The sequence below is a fragment of the Bolinopsis microptera genome, chromosome 8, assembly GCF_026151205.1.
Source record: "Bolinopsis microptera isolate Bmic1 chromosome 8, MBARI_Bmic_1.0, whole genome shotgun sequence".
Lineage (NCBI taxonomy): Eukaryota > Metazoa > Ctenophora > Tentaculata > Lobata > Bolinopsidae > Bolinopsis > Bolinopsis microptera.
Window position 1 is genome coordinate 6335135 of NC_087079.1, and position 16956 is coordinate 6352090.

At 40.9% G+C, this 16956-nt stretch overlaps 1 protein-coding gene across 6 annotated transcripts in view; it reads left to right on the forward strand.

Moving 5' to 3' along the window:
* Positions 1–1710: 1710 nt before the first annotated feature.
* The window catches only part of LOC134819744 (catenin delta-2-like), a 40785-nt gene continuing 25539 nt past the window's right edge, over positions 1711–16956 (forward strand). For 2 of the 6 annotated variants that reach the window (XM_063829862.1, XM_063829863.1), the window contains exons 1-4: positions 1711–1825; positions 2302–2411; positions 2833–2913; positions 8148–8215. In XM_063829862.1, coding sequence (XP_063685932.1) covers positions 1750–1825; positions 2302–2411; positions 2833–2913; positions 8148–8215 — 335 coding nt within the window. In that variant the 5' untranslated portion in view covers positions 1711–1749. Of the gene's footprint in view, positions 1826–2301; positions 2412–2832; positions 2914–8147; positions 8216–15831; positions 15916–16495; positions 16844–16956 lie in introns of those variants that run through there. The other 4 variants (XM_063829866.1, XM_063829868.1, XM_063829864.1 and 1 more) reach the window with 3 other exon arrangements.

The window sequence follows — 16956 nt, forward strand, 5'->3', positions numbered from 1 at the left end:
CTGGTTAGCTTACGTAATATATGAACGATCTTCTGTATTACAACCCCAGTTTCAGTATACACACACACGATCCAGTCTTTTTATCTCTGTAATCAATGTACGTCATAATCACCACTTAATGAGATAATTACCATTCTTTACTCGAGCTAATAGCTGGGTGAGTCTAGTCTTTTTGGCTAGTTTCATAACATTAGACCGGGCTGGTATCTTCCTTTTTGATTTGGTTCACGTGACTTTCTGATTTGAGTCACGTGACTTTTTGATTTGAGTCACGTGACTTTTTGATTTGAGTCACGTGGCAGTGATGGTGCATTGTGATTTACCTTGTGGTGTCCTGACACGGAACAGTTTGTTCTTTTAGATGGTTTGCGAGGGTTTTGTAGCTTTTGTTTTGTGTACTGGTAGTTAGCTTCTCATTGTATCTGTTCTAATTATCACTTTGGTAAAATGTTATCGATCTCAGACGTCAACCCTATGTATGGCAACACTACAATGAAACATTGGAGTCCGACGTCGGGTTTAGGTCAGATTTTTGTCATTTTGAAGCCTGAGTTTGGTTACGATTTGTTCATTTTGAGGCCAGGTTTTATTCAGCTTTAGATCGGGATACACCAGGCTCCTGTGACTCAAAATACATACCTCCTTCTCACCCCGTTAGCAATCACACGTTAGCAATCAAGCAATCACACGGTTTTATTTATTTCCACTGCTAAACTTCAGATCGCTAATATCTCGATATTCTCAGCCTCAGTATGACATCATCTTTTAAAAATGTTTTAAAAACATCAATAATTGTCGATTATAGCTAACAGTTGTGGATTGGTGATTACATCATACTTTAAATCAATTGTCTATCATCAATTTATTGTATCCATACATTATTAACTGATTCTATAGCAGTAATTGAAGTTAATTTTTAAGTCAGATAAGGTAATTTAAAATGATTTTAATGCAATTCCACGAAGTTGCTGTTTATTAATCATCTTACATTGCAAAACGACGATAAGCGAATCATCTTAACTGTAAATCAAAACGCATCAGAATGTGACTTATTCCCATTTCCCGGCATATCCATAGTCTGCCAAAACAATTAACACCATGAACTCAACGATCATTATATGAGCATTTAATTTGCGGCAGCACTTTAAAAACAACCATGAAGTCAGCTAGAATAAGGGGACCCAGACAATGTTTCAGTATTCACACGGAAAATTAATTTGCAATTTGCACCGTGTTCATTGATCTATGTGATATGGCATAAGGATATGAAAAGGATGTGAAGAGGCTGTCCAGTATTAGGGTTACATCGTTTTGCAAATTTTACGTGGCATTACTTTTATTAGTGTTAATGCAAACTATGTTTTACCGGTTTTTTGTGATCGATTCATTATGATTATCTCAAGCTTCCAAAATTCATCCTTCGTAAACATCTATTAATCAACTTATTCATTTGATATCAGTTCTGAATGTAGTATGAATACTTGTAATTTTGCCTCAGTGCAATAGTGTTTGCTGAGAAGATTTGTAGATTTCGCAGAGGAACATGATCGAATAATTTCTATAATTAATAATGTAATAATGATAATATTTCTCTTACCTAGCCATTTAGTATGCCTAAACAAATCGGTTATTTGTTTGCTGTATTATAGTATCAATACAACTATAACATTATATAATAATAATTATATAACATTCCTCTCATCCAGCAGTCCTAGCTATATATGTCAGACAGATACACAGATCTCTCCAATGAACGATGTGATAGGGTACAACGCTACAGCAGCCCCCTGTAAGCTAAGAGAGTACGATCTTGAGAGTAACAACGGTACATTTACACTCTTGTCTTTTGTTTTACTGATGAGGTCACCAAATTATTAGCCACACACGAAAACGTGAGGCTGCTTTCGCTTTTAATGAGCAAATTACGTCATTATAAAACCATAAGAACTATCCGATGACATAATGTACATTTTTACAGACGGTAATAATATGTTTAATAAGCTGGTGCCAGATGTTGGTATCATAACCTGTTTTGTCATTAGTCGTAATAGTGAGAATTAGTATTAGAGCTTGGGAGCAAATCGTTCTGTATTCTATAATATCATGACTTGCTTGAATACACTTACTTACAAGTTATTGGCGCTGCAGGGTTTACCAATAACCATTAACCATGTATACCAGACTTGATTGGGCTGGTTGTCAACTTTTCTGGTGATTTTCTGAAACCTGGTCACGTGTTTCTGAAACCTGGTCACGTGTTTCTGAAACCTGGTCACGTGTTATAAACGGTTACTATTTCAGATGATAACTTCTCAGATAGCAGCAGCTATGTTCACGGCTCGCACGAGGATGTCTTATGGAGTCTTGAGCAGAAGGTCCGCACAATGCAGAAATACGGCGTCGTCGCAAATGTAAGACAGCTTCTTTAGTGTGTATTTTTGAATGTAATATGATAACTTGCAATGTTACTGTATATTCAGTTGTGCATTATTATATAGATTGGTTGACTTCATCCAATAGTGTCAATAACAGCACATTTAATGATGCTGCTACTGATATCCCTTAAGGAAGCAATGCAGTAAACCTCATCACAAGTATATTGGAGAGTAGGGTAGACTTTAGGGTTTAGGTTAAGGTTAGGGTTAGGGTTAGGGTAACTCTTACCCTACCCAAACCTTCAAGTTGTTTACCCTTATATCTACCCTTAGTGCTCGGGCTTCTTGGACACTGCCGGAAACCAATGGATTGGATGTATAAATATAATATCTAAGCCGTGCGGGTGCAAAATATTAATTATAATTTAACACTGTAATATGTAATACAACCCTTCAGTCTGTTGAGCTTGAGGAGTTGGAGCGATCTTTGGATGAAGAGCTAAAGAAATATCACATGTTCGACGAATCAGATGCAGAGGTATGTTATATTATATACAGTTATCCGTTGAACCTGGCGAATTTACTTAATTTCTACGAGTTTTACTTTCAGTTCCATTTGTTCCGCGGAACAATATTTGACGAAAGTTGATTATCTCAAGATCATACGGTATGATTATCTTGAAACTTTCCAGATAGTAAGATTAGCACATAGAAATTCGCCCAAATTTGCACAGATCATCTTACTATCTGGAAAGTTTCAAAAAAAAGAATCGTAAGTTCTTGATGAAATCGAAAATTATTCTAGGATATTGCCCAAAACAATCGATTTTTAAAAGTCGAAAGTTCTTCTGAGAATCACATGTTGTTGCGTATTTGCGTATGGCGCGGCGACTTTTTAATGTTGTAGCACACTATTTTATGCGCAAAAGCGCGCATTTATTAGCGCGCGGCGTGAGCTGAGTAGGCGCGCGCAGACGGCCGGGCGCGCGTATTAATATATTATTAAACGATGTGCGTGCGTGCATGCATACATTCGTCAAAGACTGTCATGGGTGGCCCGTGCATGGCCGCCGGCCAATCATCAATCATGATAGTATGTTATCTTCTTGTGATTAATGGCTAGGACTTACCCGTATCCGTGGCGAAAAACTATAGCACCTAGAACATGATATCATTGTCCATTCATCCATCATCTCTAAGTCTACTGCTATAATGCTACTATCCACTGAACACTAAACTACCATAAATACCATAAATCAGTTTCTCTGGTATTCTATTCCTGATCCCAAAGATTAGCATTGCTGGTAATGTGCTCATGATCAGACTGTAAGGCAAGGCACGTGAACTTTCCGTTATAATTTAGAAAAACAACTCTTTCATTACTCTTGTCATTGACTTCTGGTCTTCCTGTTACGAGTAAGTCACTCCTCAACACGAGTGTTAAGAGCTTAGCTCATGCTAATCACTGCAAGGCACAGCTTAGCTTTTTATCTTATCGTTTGTTGTGGGAAAGGTTTTACGTCAATGGAAAATAGACTTTTAAGATTCTTGCGCAGTTAGCGCTATTAGGCTTAGAAATTAGAATCAGTCCACTTCTCGTTTGTCATTGGTGCCTCATTAGACCTAATTGTTGAAACAAATATATCATGGGCCATGAAGAGGTACAGTGGGTAGAAACAGAGAGTTGTGTGAAGATAGGTAGAGTAAGAGAGACCGTGGAAATAGAGACAAGTGGAGAGAGACTAGAGGGGTAGATGAGAGCCGGGAAGATAGGTGAGGAGAGGAGAAGAGACGAGGAGAGAAGACTTGGTGAGAGGTATTGCCGCAGCATATATTGTCACATCTAGAAATACAGCACGTATAATTTGTTTTAAATTCGTTTTCTTATTTGTCATATGTGTATATGCATCTTGTAGGGTATGTGATCACTTACAATTGCTAATAATTTGTATGCGGTTGACTTTGAGTCCTCTATAAACTACTATCGACACTTTGGTTTTCTTTGATTAATAGAAACCTGCAGCCGGCTTGTAATTGTCTGAATTTACAGCACGAGTTTGCAAAAATGTGAACTTGTAGCTTCACGGACAACGAGTCAAAATTCTCAGTTTAGTGCGTAGCATTACTTTTAGTAAACGAATATAAATATTCTGTATAACCCTACTTTACTATTAAGCTATTATAGGTCTTGAGCAATTCGTCCCTCGCAATTATAGTAGTGCTGTTAGACGGAAGCTAGCAATTCACAACAATGCTGGATATAGTGGACTACTGTTAGATGAAAATATGCAGGGTTGCGCTGGAAAGCTGTCAAGTTAGAGCAATATAGCGCTAACAGCTCAAGCTTAAACTTGACTGTTTGCTGGGGATCAACCTTGTCTTGTTTGTTGTTTCAAGTGGGGTTTAGTAATGCTGTGTGGAGCATGCGTGGGCTTGTTTCGGGTTCCCATATGGAGGCTTGCTCTTGCATACATGCGTGGGCTTGTTTTGAGTACACATACAGAGGCTTGCATACAATGGAGAGGTTCGAGTTTGGGCCCCTAGTAGTTGCCATGAATCATAACTACCTGGAGTGAGCTACGAACTATGTCAAGGCTATCCAACTCTACCCACGTGCATAGCTTTGAGTACCTCGGATGAACGCATTCCGGAGAACAATACCTTAACCATCCCTTAACCATCTGTTAATCATCTTCAATGCCGGGATTTTAATACCCTTCCACTACTGTAATCAGCTGGTAATAAGCCATTAACCATGTGGTTACTGGGAATTCTGAAGTGAAGTAAACATGAAGTAAGATTTGATGAACCGGCGCTTTTCTTCCATACCCGGAATTTGGCTGGTGGAATAAGAAGACCACAAAGGATCTTAATCTCACTGGTTGTGTATCACGTATGGTACGTTAATTCGTATATATAGAACAATTCCACAACTTTCATTTAGCGTACTCTCGCTAATTCTAGCAGCTTGCAAACTAGTGCACAATCTCGTTAACGTACAGTTGTGATAGTGTAGGTCTTCTTTCGACTTTGCTTTTCTTGTTTCAATTTGAGTTAAATAAATGAGGCATGACGGGGAGTTTCACAGACCCCTCACAGATCCCTCACAGATCTCTCGGGGATCTGTTCTGACAATTGTATATTGAAGAACCCATAGACAAGAGTTATCCTGCTTGAAACGAATACCAAAAATAGCTTGTAGTGATAAAAGGCCTCTCAACAAACTCCTGTTACTGTATAAGGTTATATTCCTCCGAGTACTTATGTACAATTACTCTTGTTAGGCTGCTATTAAGGTGTTTTTAGGTTTCTACGCCGACATCAAGTTTGGAATCTAAGATATCCTTCCTTTGTAATTCGAATAAAAACTTGCCTAATCACTTTAACTTTTAATGCTAGACATTGTAAGAGAACGTTGTTTGTGGTGGAGAATGCTTGGATATTTTTGAGGCGTCCTATAGAATATGAACCGGCAAACTTTAAACATTTTTCAGTAAATCTTAATTAGACGTTGTCGCTAGTAGGTAAGAACACGACTTGAAGGATGTCTTTTAATCTCCATTGTCCATGATTTTCATTAAAATAGTTTTTCTCGTTTACATCAGAGAGGAGCTTTTACTTGATTTTGATGGGAGTTTTTTTTGGAATCGATCTGCTGTGTTTTCTTTGCTAAGTCGCAACTTCTAAAATATTAACGATTACTTTTGTAGCATGACGTCCTACACCAAGATTACTTCCCCCACACACCTCGCGGAGAACTCTTCCTACCCAAAGTTCGTGGCCAATTCTTCCTATCCAAAGTTCGTGGCCAATTCTTCCTACACAAAGTTCGTGGCCAATTCTTCCTACCCAACGTTCGCGGATGATTCTTCGTATACCCATTTCACTGATAATTCCTCCTACGTACAGCTGACTGATGATTTCCAAAGAACCACGTCTCCAATCTCATCAACTGCCTACTCTTCAGAACCACTCGCCTTCGCTGAAGATGCTGACATAATCTACGGACTTATATTAATCGCTATATTTATTCTGGGAACGATCGGAAACACAACGAGTTTTATTTATTTCCGATCAAAGAAAAAGGATATCGCAAACACCACCTACATGCTCATAACAATAAACGACATCATCGTCAGTATAACCGCACTTCCAGCTGCACTTTGTTTTCTTGCCGGACGAGATCCGGGCTTGATATTCGGGGATAAAACGGGGATTGTAATCTGGTTTTTCTTGTGGGAAGGCTCGGTTAGACTGAGCATCTTTCTGGTGATATGTCTGTGCATCACCAGAACTGTTGCCATGTTGAGACCTTTCTACTTTCAAAAGATCCGATACCTAGTCGCAGCTGTCATGGTATATTTACTGTTCCAGTTGATTCAGCTCATAGTGATAGTCCTGATTGGAGACTCAATAGTGATACGTTTCGATCATCTCTACGCAAGGCCTGTAGCAAGGCTAACGGACCTGGACATCATAACCAACACAGCCCTCTTCTACGCTGTTAACACCCACATCAACGACATCACCCCTGTACTCGTGGTTGGAACCTGCTGCATCATCTCCATAGTGAAACTGAGACATCAAAGAGGACAACAGCAGTACGAACGACAGAAGTCAAGAAGCAGAGCTACCAGCACAATCCTGATGTTCTCTCTAGTATACGGAATCTGTAACATTCCCTTCAGTCTGGAGAACACCCTAAGAACCCACGCTCTCCTGACCGGCAGCTGGGATATCTACTACAACCTGTACAAGTACGACACCCTCCTCTACCTCTACTACAACAACATCACTCATACCCACCTCCGCGCTGCTAACTCCGCTGCTAACCCCGTCTTGTACTACTGGAGGATGCCACGACTCCGAGACCATACAGTCACGTGGGTTAGAGACCACACTGTGTCCGTGGTGGGGAGGGTGTTTAGGAGGCTGAGTGGAGGGGAGGAGGAGAATGGGTTCGTGCACCGCCCCCAGACTGGTAGGACCACGCCGGGAGTGTTGGAAGCTAACTTGTGAAACAGAACTTGGTCCGGAGTCAGGCGACACTTGATATATTGGGAGGTATTATTATAGCATGTTGTTTCAGCTTTGTTATTTACAAGTAGTTCAATAACTAGCTCTTAATCACACGGTCAGATTTTCCCTTTTTAGGTGCCGAAGATAGTGCACGCCAAAGGCAGGGTTATCCTTGGGGGTGCGCCTAAATGCTAAAATCCATCAGAACCAATTGCAGCGATGGCCACTGGCCAGTAGTCATCGATCACGTTTACCCTAACCGCCGATTAAACTGACCGATTAGGGTTCTTTTCGGCTCATAAGGTCATCACTCCCTTTCCCCGGAGAGGACTTTCTTTCTCTCTCTGTGCTCAGGGTCCTGGACGCGCGACAAAGGCCTCTGCGCGGTATGCTCGGCACCCTGGCGGCGTATATTGAAATTATAAAACTCACACCATGTGAAATCGTACCATATAATCACAAACCTTCAATTTTAATGCTGTATACCGGTCATACAAGCATGGCTTTGCTCCACATAATGATCGTCGATGGCGAATCATATTTTTTGGTCCAATTCGAAACTGTAAATGCGAGGCATCCAATTCATTCTCGATTCAAATGTGAAAGTAAACCTGTTCGTCATGCTTAATTTGTTAAAGTCTAAAGACAAAATACTGAGTAAAGTTGGATAGTATAGCAGTATATATAGCAGTATAGGGTAGTGTTCACTTATTTACAGAGAGTTATACCGTGGTCTTATCTTTTACATTTCAGGGAAAAGATAACGATGAGACGTTACAGTCAGTGAACATCAGCCAACTGGTCCACGACGGCAGCGAGAGGTTAGTCCAGTTTGCCACGTTTTCTAATTCATTTAGTTTTTTAAGTTTATTTAGTTAATTATTAAGTTAATTCATTTTAAAATATCTAATAAACGGTTTAATTTTAAATGTGACCCGATCCCAACCCCATCCATTTTATTCGGTTGTTGAGATCTAATATAAACACCATTCTGTACGGTTTCCATCTTATCTCTATTATATGACAGTTCCGGGCCCTAGTATTGCTGTAGACTGTTGAGTATAGACACTAGACCCACATAACGCATGTGGTTATGCTCGACAGTTCAAAGTGACATAGATAAATACTGCTCAGCCAGTTTTCAAGTATAGACATCGTCCATGATCTTATCCAGACATTATTTTTTAAGCTTATCAATGATTTAATAAATTTTAAACTTTAAATCATACGTCACATTACAACAACGCATCTCTTCATTCTTACTTGATCTCCTCTGATCAGCAAATATGCACTGGATATAGTTACTGATGACTAAAGTTCCTCCAAGGGTCGACCGAGTCCTCGGCCTCGGCCTCGGTTTTACCGAGGAATGGCGATTTTTCCTCGGCCTCGGCCTCGGCCTCGGTCAGGAGGACAATTCCTCGGTTCGCCTCGGCCTCGGTCAAAAATAGATTCGAAATTCCTCGGCCTCGGCGAAATTTGACGATTTTACCGAGGATTTGACCGAGGATTTTTGTAAGGTTTGTGAGGTTAATGTAAACGAATTTGTAAAATTGAAAATAAAACGACCAATTGACCAGGACACAAAACTAAAAATATCATAGTCTAAGATTCATCGTCTGATGAAATGACAATATCTGAGCACTCTGAATCAGAATAATCTTCTGTGCACAGCTCAGAAGAAGGGGGACAGTCCTCTTTATTTGGGGCTTCAAATTCATTTGGACAGGGGCCGAAGTCGTCCCCAAATCTTCCGATGTTCTTTTTGAGAAACAAGCACCCCTCAAAGTTTGTTGGCTTAAGGCTGAGGCGATTTAACTTCAGGATGTGCCCTGCTGTAGAAAACAATCTCTCTGGTGCTGCTGAGCTCGCCGGCGCAGATAGATATTTCCTTGAACACTCAGCAAGGTTCGGATAGGGGTGGGCGACAATTGACCCCCCGACAATTGACCCCCCGACAATTGACCCCTGACAATTTACCCCCCGACAATTGACCCACGGCTGACCTTGACCCTGACCCAGGACCCAGGACCCAAGACCCAGGACCCAGGACCCAGGACCCAGGACCCTGACCCTGACCCTGACCCTGACCCTGACCCTGACCCTGACCCTGACCCTGACCCTGACCCTGACCCTGACCCTGACCCTGACCCTGACCCTGACCCTGACCCTGACCCTAACCCTGACCCTGACCCAGGACCCTAACCGTAACCCTAACCCTAACCCTAACCCTGACCCAGGACCCTAACCCTAACCCTAACCCTAACCCTGACCCAGGACCCGATCAATTGACCCCAGTGTAATTACATGGGGGTCAATTGTCGGGGGGTCAATTGTCGTACTAAACCCTAGATTTCGCGACAATTGACCCCAGTGTAATTACATAGGGGTCAATTGTCGGGGGGTCAATTGTCGGGGGGTCAATTGTCGGGGGGTCAATTGTCGCGGTACCTCGGATAGCTCTGCTTATTAGCATGCCCACTCCTGACTCTTGGCGAACTTGCCCCTTCATAATGATTGTAACGTGTGTACACAGTATAGTACACAGTACAATCTGATTAGGTACAGTGCGCTTTTCCTAATAAACAATGCCCTTTTTCCCAACAATTTTTCTGCCAAAATTCCTCGGCCTCGGCCTCGGTCAAAATTTGCACTCCTCGGCCTCGGCCTCGGCCTCGGTCAAAAAAAGAAACCTCGGTTGTCCTCGGCCTCGGTCTTAACTAACTGTATTTTCCTCGGCCTCGGCCTCGGTCGAAAATCCTGCCCTCGGTCGACCCCTGAGTTCCTCTGATCATGCATTATCTCATCCATCAGAATGACAAAGCTTCCACCACTCATACATCTCCTCTAAAAGTACTGTTATTTCCACATCAAAGCTAATCTGTCCCTTAGACTCTTAGAACACGTGACCAGCAGTGCTGATAGTACTGGGTTTAACGCTCTATATTCTCTTCTATATTATAGAGGAATATAGAGTAATATACAGTAATATAGAGCAATATAGAGTAATATAGAGCAATATAGAGCAATATATTATATACTCTGCTCTCTCTCTCTCTCTTTGCTTGAGACTGCTGCTTGATTGTTTATAGTCCACTCTGCACAGTGTCAGCCGCACATTGCAGATTACTCGTACTGCTTGTACTTCCAAGTCCGGTAATATTCCGTTTAGACGCTCTTTGCAAGTTGTGTCTGGGAAATATCGCAGTTCCAAGTTCAGTTTCTGAGTTGTTCCTGTGAAAGTTTACAGTTCTAAGTTAAGTTTCTGAGTTTGTTCCTGTGAAATTTTGCAGTTCTAAGTTAAGTTTCTGAGTTTGTTCCTGTGAAATTTTACAGTTCTGAGTTAAGTTTCTGAGTTTGTTGCTGTGATTTGTTTGATCCGCCCCTCTCTCTCAATGGACGGCTACAAGACAGTGTTCTGGTGAGTATACCTGAAATAATCAGTTGTATTCCGTGTATCGTGTTTCATAGTGACTCCCAGACAGAGAGTTGACATTATCAACTCTCCAGATATAATAGATTATACTGACTAGGTCTAATTGCCGTAATGAGTTGTTAGATCGGGACTGTCATATTTGGTGTGGAGTGTTGAGGCACGGGTACGGTGTGTAAAGTGGTCCCCACACCGTAGAGTGCTCTGCACCGGGGTGGGGACCACTTTACGGGGTGGGGAGCACTTTACACACTCAGTTTGTACCATATTCGGGGTAGTATTTTCTAACATTACCTTAGTTTGTACCGTATTTAGGGTAGCATTTTCTAACATTACATCTGTTTCGATGTGACTGCAACAGCCGCTTTGCTCAAGCGGAGTGTTTGTACAATTTGCTATTTGCTCTCTCTCTCTCTCAATCCATGAAACGTAGACAACCATTAATGATAATTACAAAGGAGCAGCAGGAGGATCCTACATGTAGACATGACCTCATATTATGACCTGTACACCAATGTACAACATCTCCCAGTAGAGCAGGAGAGGAGGAGGGGACACTGATTGTACCTATTAGCTAATTGTCCTGTCATTTTCTCACTACTCACCCATCTCCTCACTTGAGTGACTCCTGCCTCTTTTCAGTGTTCTATACCCTCTCTTGTGTCAGTGTCTCTCTCACTACAGCCCTGAAACCTCCCTCGTTTAGTTGTTGTCTCCTTGCTGCTGTCCTCGTTTAGTGTAGTTGTTGGTGTCTACTTGCTGCTGTGGTTTGTTCTCGTCTTGTAATGTAATAATGTAGAGTCTACCTATAGTCTACATTGTAGAATATAGGTCTGTAGGTTCCCAGAATGTGGTTGAAATTTACATGGTTTGTTGCAGTTGGTTTCCTGTCCTGTGACCGCGTATTATGGTTTTTGTCGCTTTTAACAGTTTGTTGAAGATCGGTTTTAATGTCAATGCTAGTTGCTTCGAAAATATATAAAACCTTGAAGAAATTATGTATAATTAAAGTATAGTATGCTATTAAAAGTGGGCCCAGTCTATTGCTTTTCCTTGTGTTTTTGTTGTCCTAAAAAGTGTACCAAGTTCACTACAAGTTCTATTGCTTAGTGTGCTCACCCCTCTGCCGCGGATAATTAGAGTTTTTAACTCCACATCACCTTATAATATTGTATTACCAGTGTAGTGTATAACCTGTGTAGGGTGGGCCATGTGTTCTGTGTTCTGTGTCCGGTCTGTGTTCGGTCTGTGTTCGGTCTGTGCCCGGTCTGTATCTCTGTTTTAGTTTGTTGATTATACCTGTTATGGGTATATTCTGTGAGAGCTATGCTGCAGTTAACACGTGCGAAATAACATTAACAATCTCGTTGTTATACAGACCTCACTAAAACGACCTTACTAAACTCAGCAGTTTGTAGTTTTCTCTGGTGTCAGTGCTATTTTGAAGATGGTGTTGTGTTGTAACGTTTTGTTTTACGGTATATTTCATCAATACTTGTTGTAACCAACAGCTTTTATTTGCGCTTCCATCACTTTCTTTCGAGCGAAAGACCATTTGGATTGTTAATATTCACGAATCGTCCCTCTTATCTAAAGTTATCAGCAAATTATATTAGTGCATTATTAGAAGACCAAGTGTAACGTAAACTGAAGAAGGAGGAATAGTTACATGTAGTATAACAGTACACTTTATTTAGAAGTAACCACATCAAACCTTAGTAACCAGAAGTAACCACATCAAACCTTAGTAACTAGAAGTAACCACATCAAACCTAAGTAACTAGAAGTAACCACATCAAACCCAAGTAACCAGAAGTAACCACATCAAACACAAGTAACCAGAAGTAACCACATCAAACCCAAGTAACCAGAAGTAACCACATCAAACCCAAGTAACTAGAAGTAACCACATCAAACCCAAGTAACTTGAAGTAACCACATCAAACCTAAGTAACCAGAAGTAACCACATCAAACCCAAGTAACTAGAAGTAACCACATCAAACCCAAGTAACCAGAAGTAACCACATCAAACCCAAGTAACCAGAAGTAGCCACATCAAACCCAAGTAACCAGAAGTAACCACATCAAACCCAAGTAACCAGAAGTAACCACATCAAACCTAAGTAACCAGAAGTAACCACATCAAACCCAAGTAACCAGAAGTAACCATATCAAACCTAAGTAACTAGAAGTAACCACATCAAACCCAAGTAACCAGAAGTAACCACATCAAACCCAAGTAACCAGAAGTAACCACATCAAACCCAAGTAACCAGAAGTAGCCACATCAAACCCAAGTAACCAGAAGTAACCACATCAAACCCAAGTAACCAGAAGTAACCACATCAAACCTAAGTAACCAGAAGTAACCACATCAAACCCAAGTAACCAGAAGTAACCATATCAAACCTAAGTAACTAGAAGTAACCACATCAAACCCAAGTAACCAGAAGTAACCACATCAAACCCAAGTAACCAGAAGTAACCACATCAAACCTAAGTAACCAGAAGTAACCACATCAAACCCAAGTAACCAGAAGTAACCATATCAAACCTAAGTAACTAGAAGTAACCACATCAAACCCAAGTAACCAGAAGTAACCACATCAAACCCAAGTAACCAGAAGTAACCACATCAAACCCAAGTAACCAGAAGTAACCACATCAAACCCAAGTAACCAGAAGTAACCACATCAAACATAAGTAACCACCACTAAACCGCTCTTTTAAGTAGCTCCTTGTCTGCCCCCAGTGACAAATTAACATCACTAAACCACCACACATTAATCATCATCTCAGCATATATATCCAGAGTACCTCCTGAATACTGGCTTGTCATTGGCTGTTCACCACATCACGTGACTTTGATACTGGCTTCTGAGTGGCTTGTTGGGATTTTACTGTCATTCTATTGGTGGAAGGTGAGGGTAGGCTCCAGCTCTCCTCTGGCTTACGAATGTCTGTGTACCATTAAGCAAAGTGTACCTGTGCTGCACATGGAACTTTGTTCCACATTGTTTTTTGTTGTTCTTTACGGGCTTTAACATGAACAGCTTTTATTCTATCTGCGCGCGGCTTGTAAGTTTGCACGTGCATAATATGTGATCGTTATTGTCCGGTTAATGCACTACAATCTACTAAATTTTAACTGACCAAGTTTGCCGCTTCTATTGGTCTCACAACACACAAGTTGAAGTTAAAGACGATGACGTGAAAGTCGACGAAAGATAAAATGTATACCCGTTTGATTCACTGAGCCAAGTCGTGCTACGTTGGAGAACTGGTTACTGGTTACTAGAACTGGTCGTGCTACGTTGGAGCTCCAGTTAGGAACCTCGTTTAGTGCTCTAAACCCGTGGTTTAATAAACTTGTGTCTGTGGTTTGCTGGAGTGTATTGCAGGCTAATTGTCAGTGCAGTATGACAGTGCAATATCCTGTGTTGTTGGTGGGTTGTGGCTGGGAGATTCCTCAGATTCTGGTTTCAGTGGTACGATGTTGGAGGTTGCTGCAGTTGAGATCCCAGACAATTTTACCCTCACCTTGTTTTTTATGTGTGGCCCTGACCTCACTAATACGTTTCTTCTGAACCACCAAGTTATTGTCTTGTCACTGCATGTTGAGCGGAAGGAAGATCAAGTTTGTTGTCCTGAGTTTCATATATCTTAGAATGGGCTCATATTTTTCCTAGAGTCAATATTTGAGAGTTTCCGTTAATATCTTAATGTGAACTCACAACGTGTATGAGTTTTGCAGAATTGTATTGTTTAATAGAATCACGTCAGAACTAAGTATGCCCTATTAGCCTAACAAGAACGTTAACTTGCGTTGTCAACGGAACAGTTCGTATAATTGCATAATTAAATAAGTAATTAAATAAGTTGCAACTGGCCAGTTAGCAGGACTTTCTAACTAACTATTGGTATGCTTTAATCTGCTATTATTTAATAGTACGGGCCGGGACACTATTTCAAGTCAGTTTGTGCATTTCATTGTTTTTGAGGTTTCTAAACCATTTTAACGGAAACTTATCTGTCTCTAACACAGTGTAACAGTGTAACAGTGTAACAGTGTAACAGTGTAACAGTGTACAGTGTACAGTGTACGTGTAACAGTGTAACAGTGTAACAGTGTAACAGTGTAACAGTGTAACAGTGTAACAGTGTAACAGTGTAACAGTGTAACAGTGTAACAGTGTAACAGTGTAACAGTGTAACAGTGTAACAGTGTAACAGTGTAACAGTGTACAGTGTAACAGTGTACAGTGTAACAGTGTACAGTGTACAGTGTAACAGTGTACAGTGAACAGTGTAACAGTGTAACAGTGTAACAGTGTAACAGTGTACAGTGTAAACAGTGTAACAGTGTAGTGTAACAGTGTAACAGTGTTACAGTGTAACAGTGTAACAGTGTAACAGTATAACAGTGTAACAGTGTAACAGTGTAACAGTGTAACAGTGTAACAGTGAGCTCTAGTTTCACTGCCAGACTCTGGATATAGGTGGTTGTTTGGAGTTGTATTGTTAATAATGTAAGCACATGTTCAACACGCTTGTTTTACCTTTGTTTTGCCTCGTTGTTTTTATGAAGTTGAAGATATGTTATTTGTTTTATTCTGTTTCATGTTTAACTTTAGTTAATACTGCTATGTTTTGTTATTTAATTTTTGTTAACCTCTGTCTTTACTTTCGTCATCTCTTTGTTACTTTTATTTTGTCTGAGCCTAAAATAGAAACCCACGGTCTGCAGTTGAGGTCACTTGTTTTTCAAGCAGCTCTGTTCATCTAATAGTTGTAATATTATTGGACGGTTTTGTTATTACTCGCAGTTCAAAAATAGTGTCCCTTCACACATACATTTAGTCAGGACCAGACATTTCGTTCGGATCAGTCACCAGATTTCGTAGCTTGTTCCAAAAATTCAAGATCTTTTTCCTGAAATAAATTGGGAATTAGCTGTTAGATTTATCACTATTTAAAAGTTAAAGATAATTTCCCTGATTGAAGCTGAGTATGAGTGATAGGTTCCTGTACAACACGCTCTCATCAGTACAGAGTCACTCTCCCCTCCCTTACATCCCTAATATACGGTGAGTGCTACTTAGTGCTACAGTAAAACCCCTATTTACCGCGCCCCGATTTACCGCTCCCCGATTTACCGCTCCCCGATTTACCGCGCCCCGATTTACCGCTCCCCGATTTACCGCTCCCCGATTTACCCCTCCCCGATTTACCCCTCCCCGATTTACCGCGCCCCGATTTACCGCGCCCCGATTTACCCCTCCCCGATTTACCGCTCCCCGATTTACCGCGCCCCGATTTACCGCGCCCCGATTTACCGCAAACCCCGATATACCGCGAACCCCGATTTACCGCAAACCCCGATATACCGCGGCCATCTCCTTTCCCCCAAATAGGGCTTAACATGTATTATGTAATCAAACAAAACCCCGATTTACCGCGAACCCCGATTTACCGCGGATGTTCCCTTCCCCCAAACTCCGCGGTAAATCGAGGTTTTACTGTACTTAGTGTATCTTCGTGCGACTTAGTGCATCTTAGTGTATCTTCGTGCGACTTCATGCGGCCAATGAAGGGCCCACGCATTCCATTTTAATGCGATGTTTGTGGCAATTAATAACCATATAATATGATCAAAGTACCTCTTTCAATCGAGACTAAAATCTTTAAAATGTTCATCATTTTGTTATTTGGTCAGTCTCACTATCTCTAATCGCTGCAAATTAGTGGATAAGAAGAAAATTGTGTTATCATTCGTTATGAGCAGCTTTATCTATTTCGACACAATTGAAAGACTCTCATTTTGCAAATATTTGTAATGGATTCGTCAACATTATTGTATCCCATCTTTTTTATCGTGTTTAAATAAATGGGGCTTTGGAAGAGAGTGAGCCGTCTAGCCTGCTTTATAAAGCACAAAAAACGTGAAGTAGCTAATTTTACATGCGTTGCAATTCGGTTTAGAGTGGGTAAAAAGAAATGCTATCTTTGGAACGGGTTTGTTTAAAGTGCCGTTCAGAAATATAGACCGTTTATTACACTGCATACGTACAGTTTGGTGTTATCACCTGCAAATATTCCATTCTCTTGTTTCGATTCAATAGGAATGT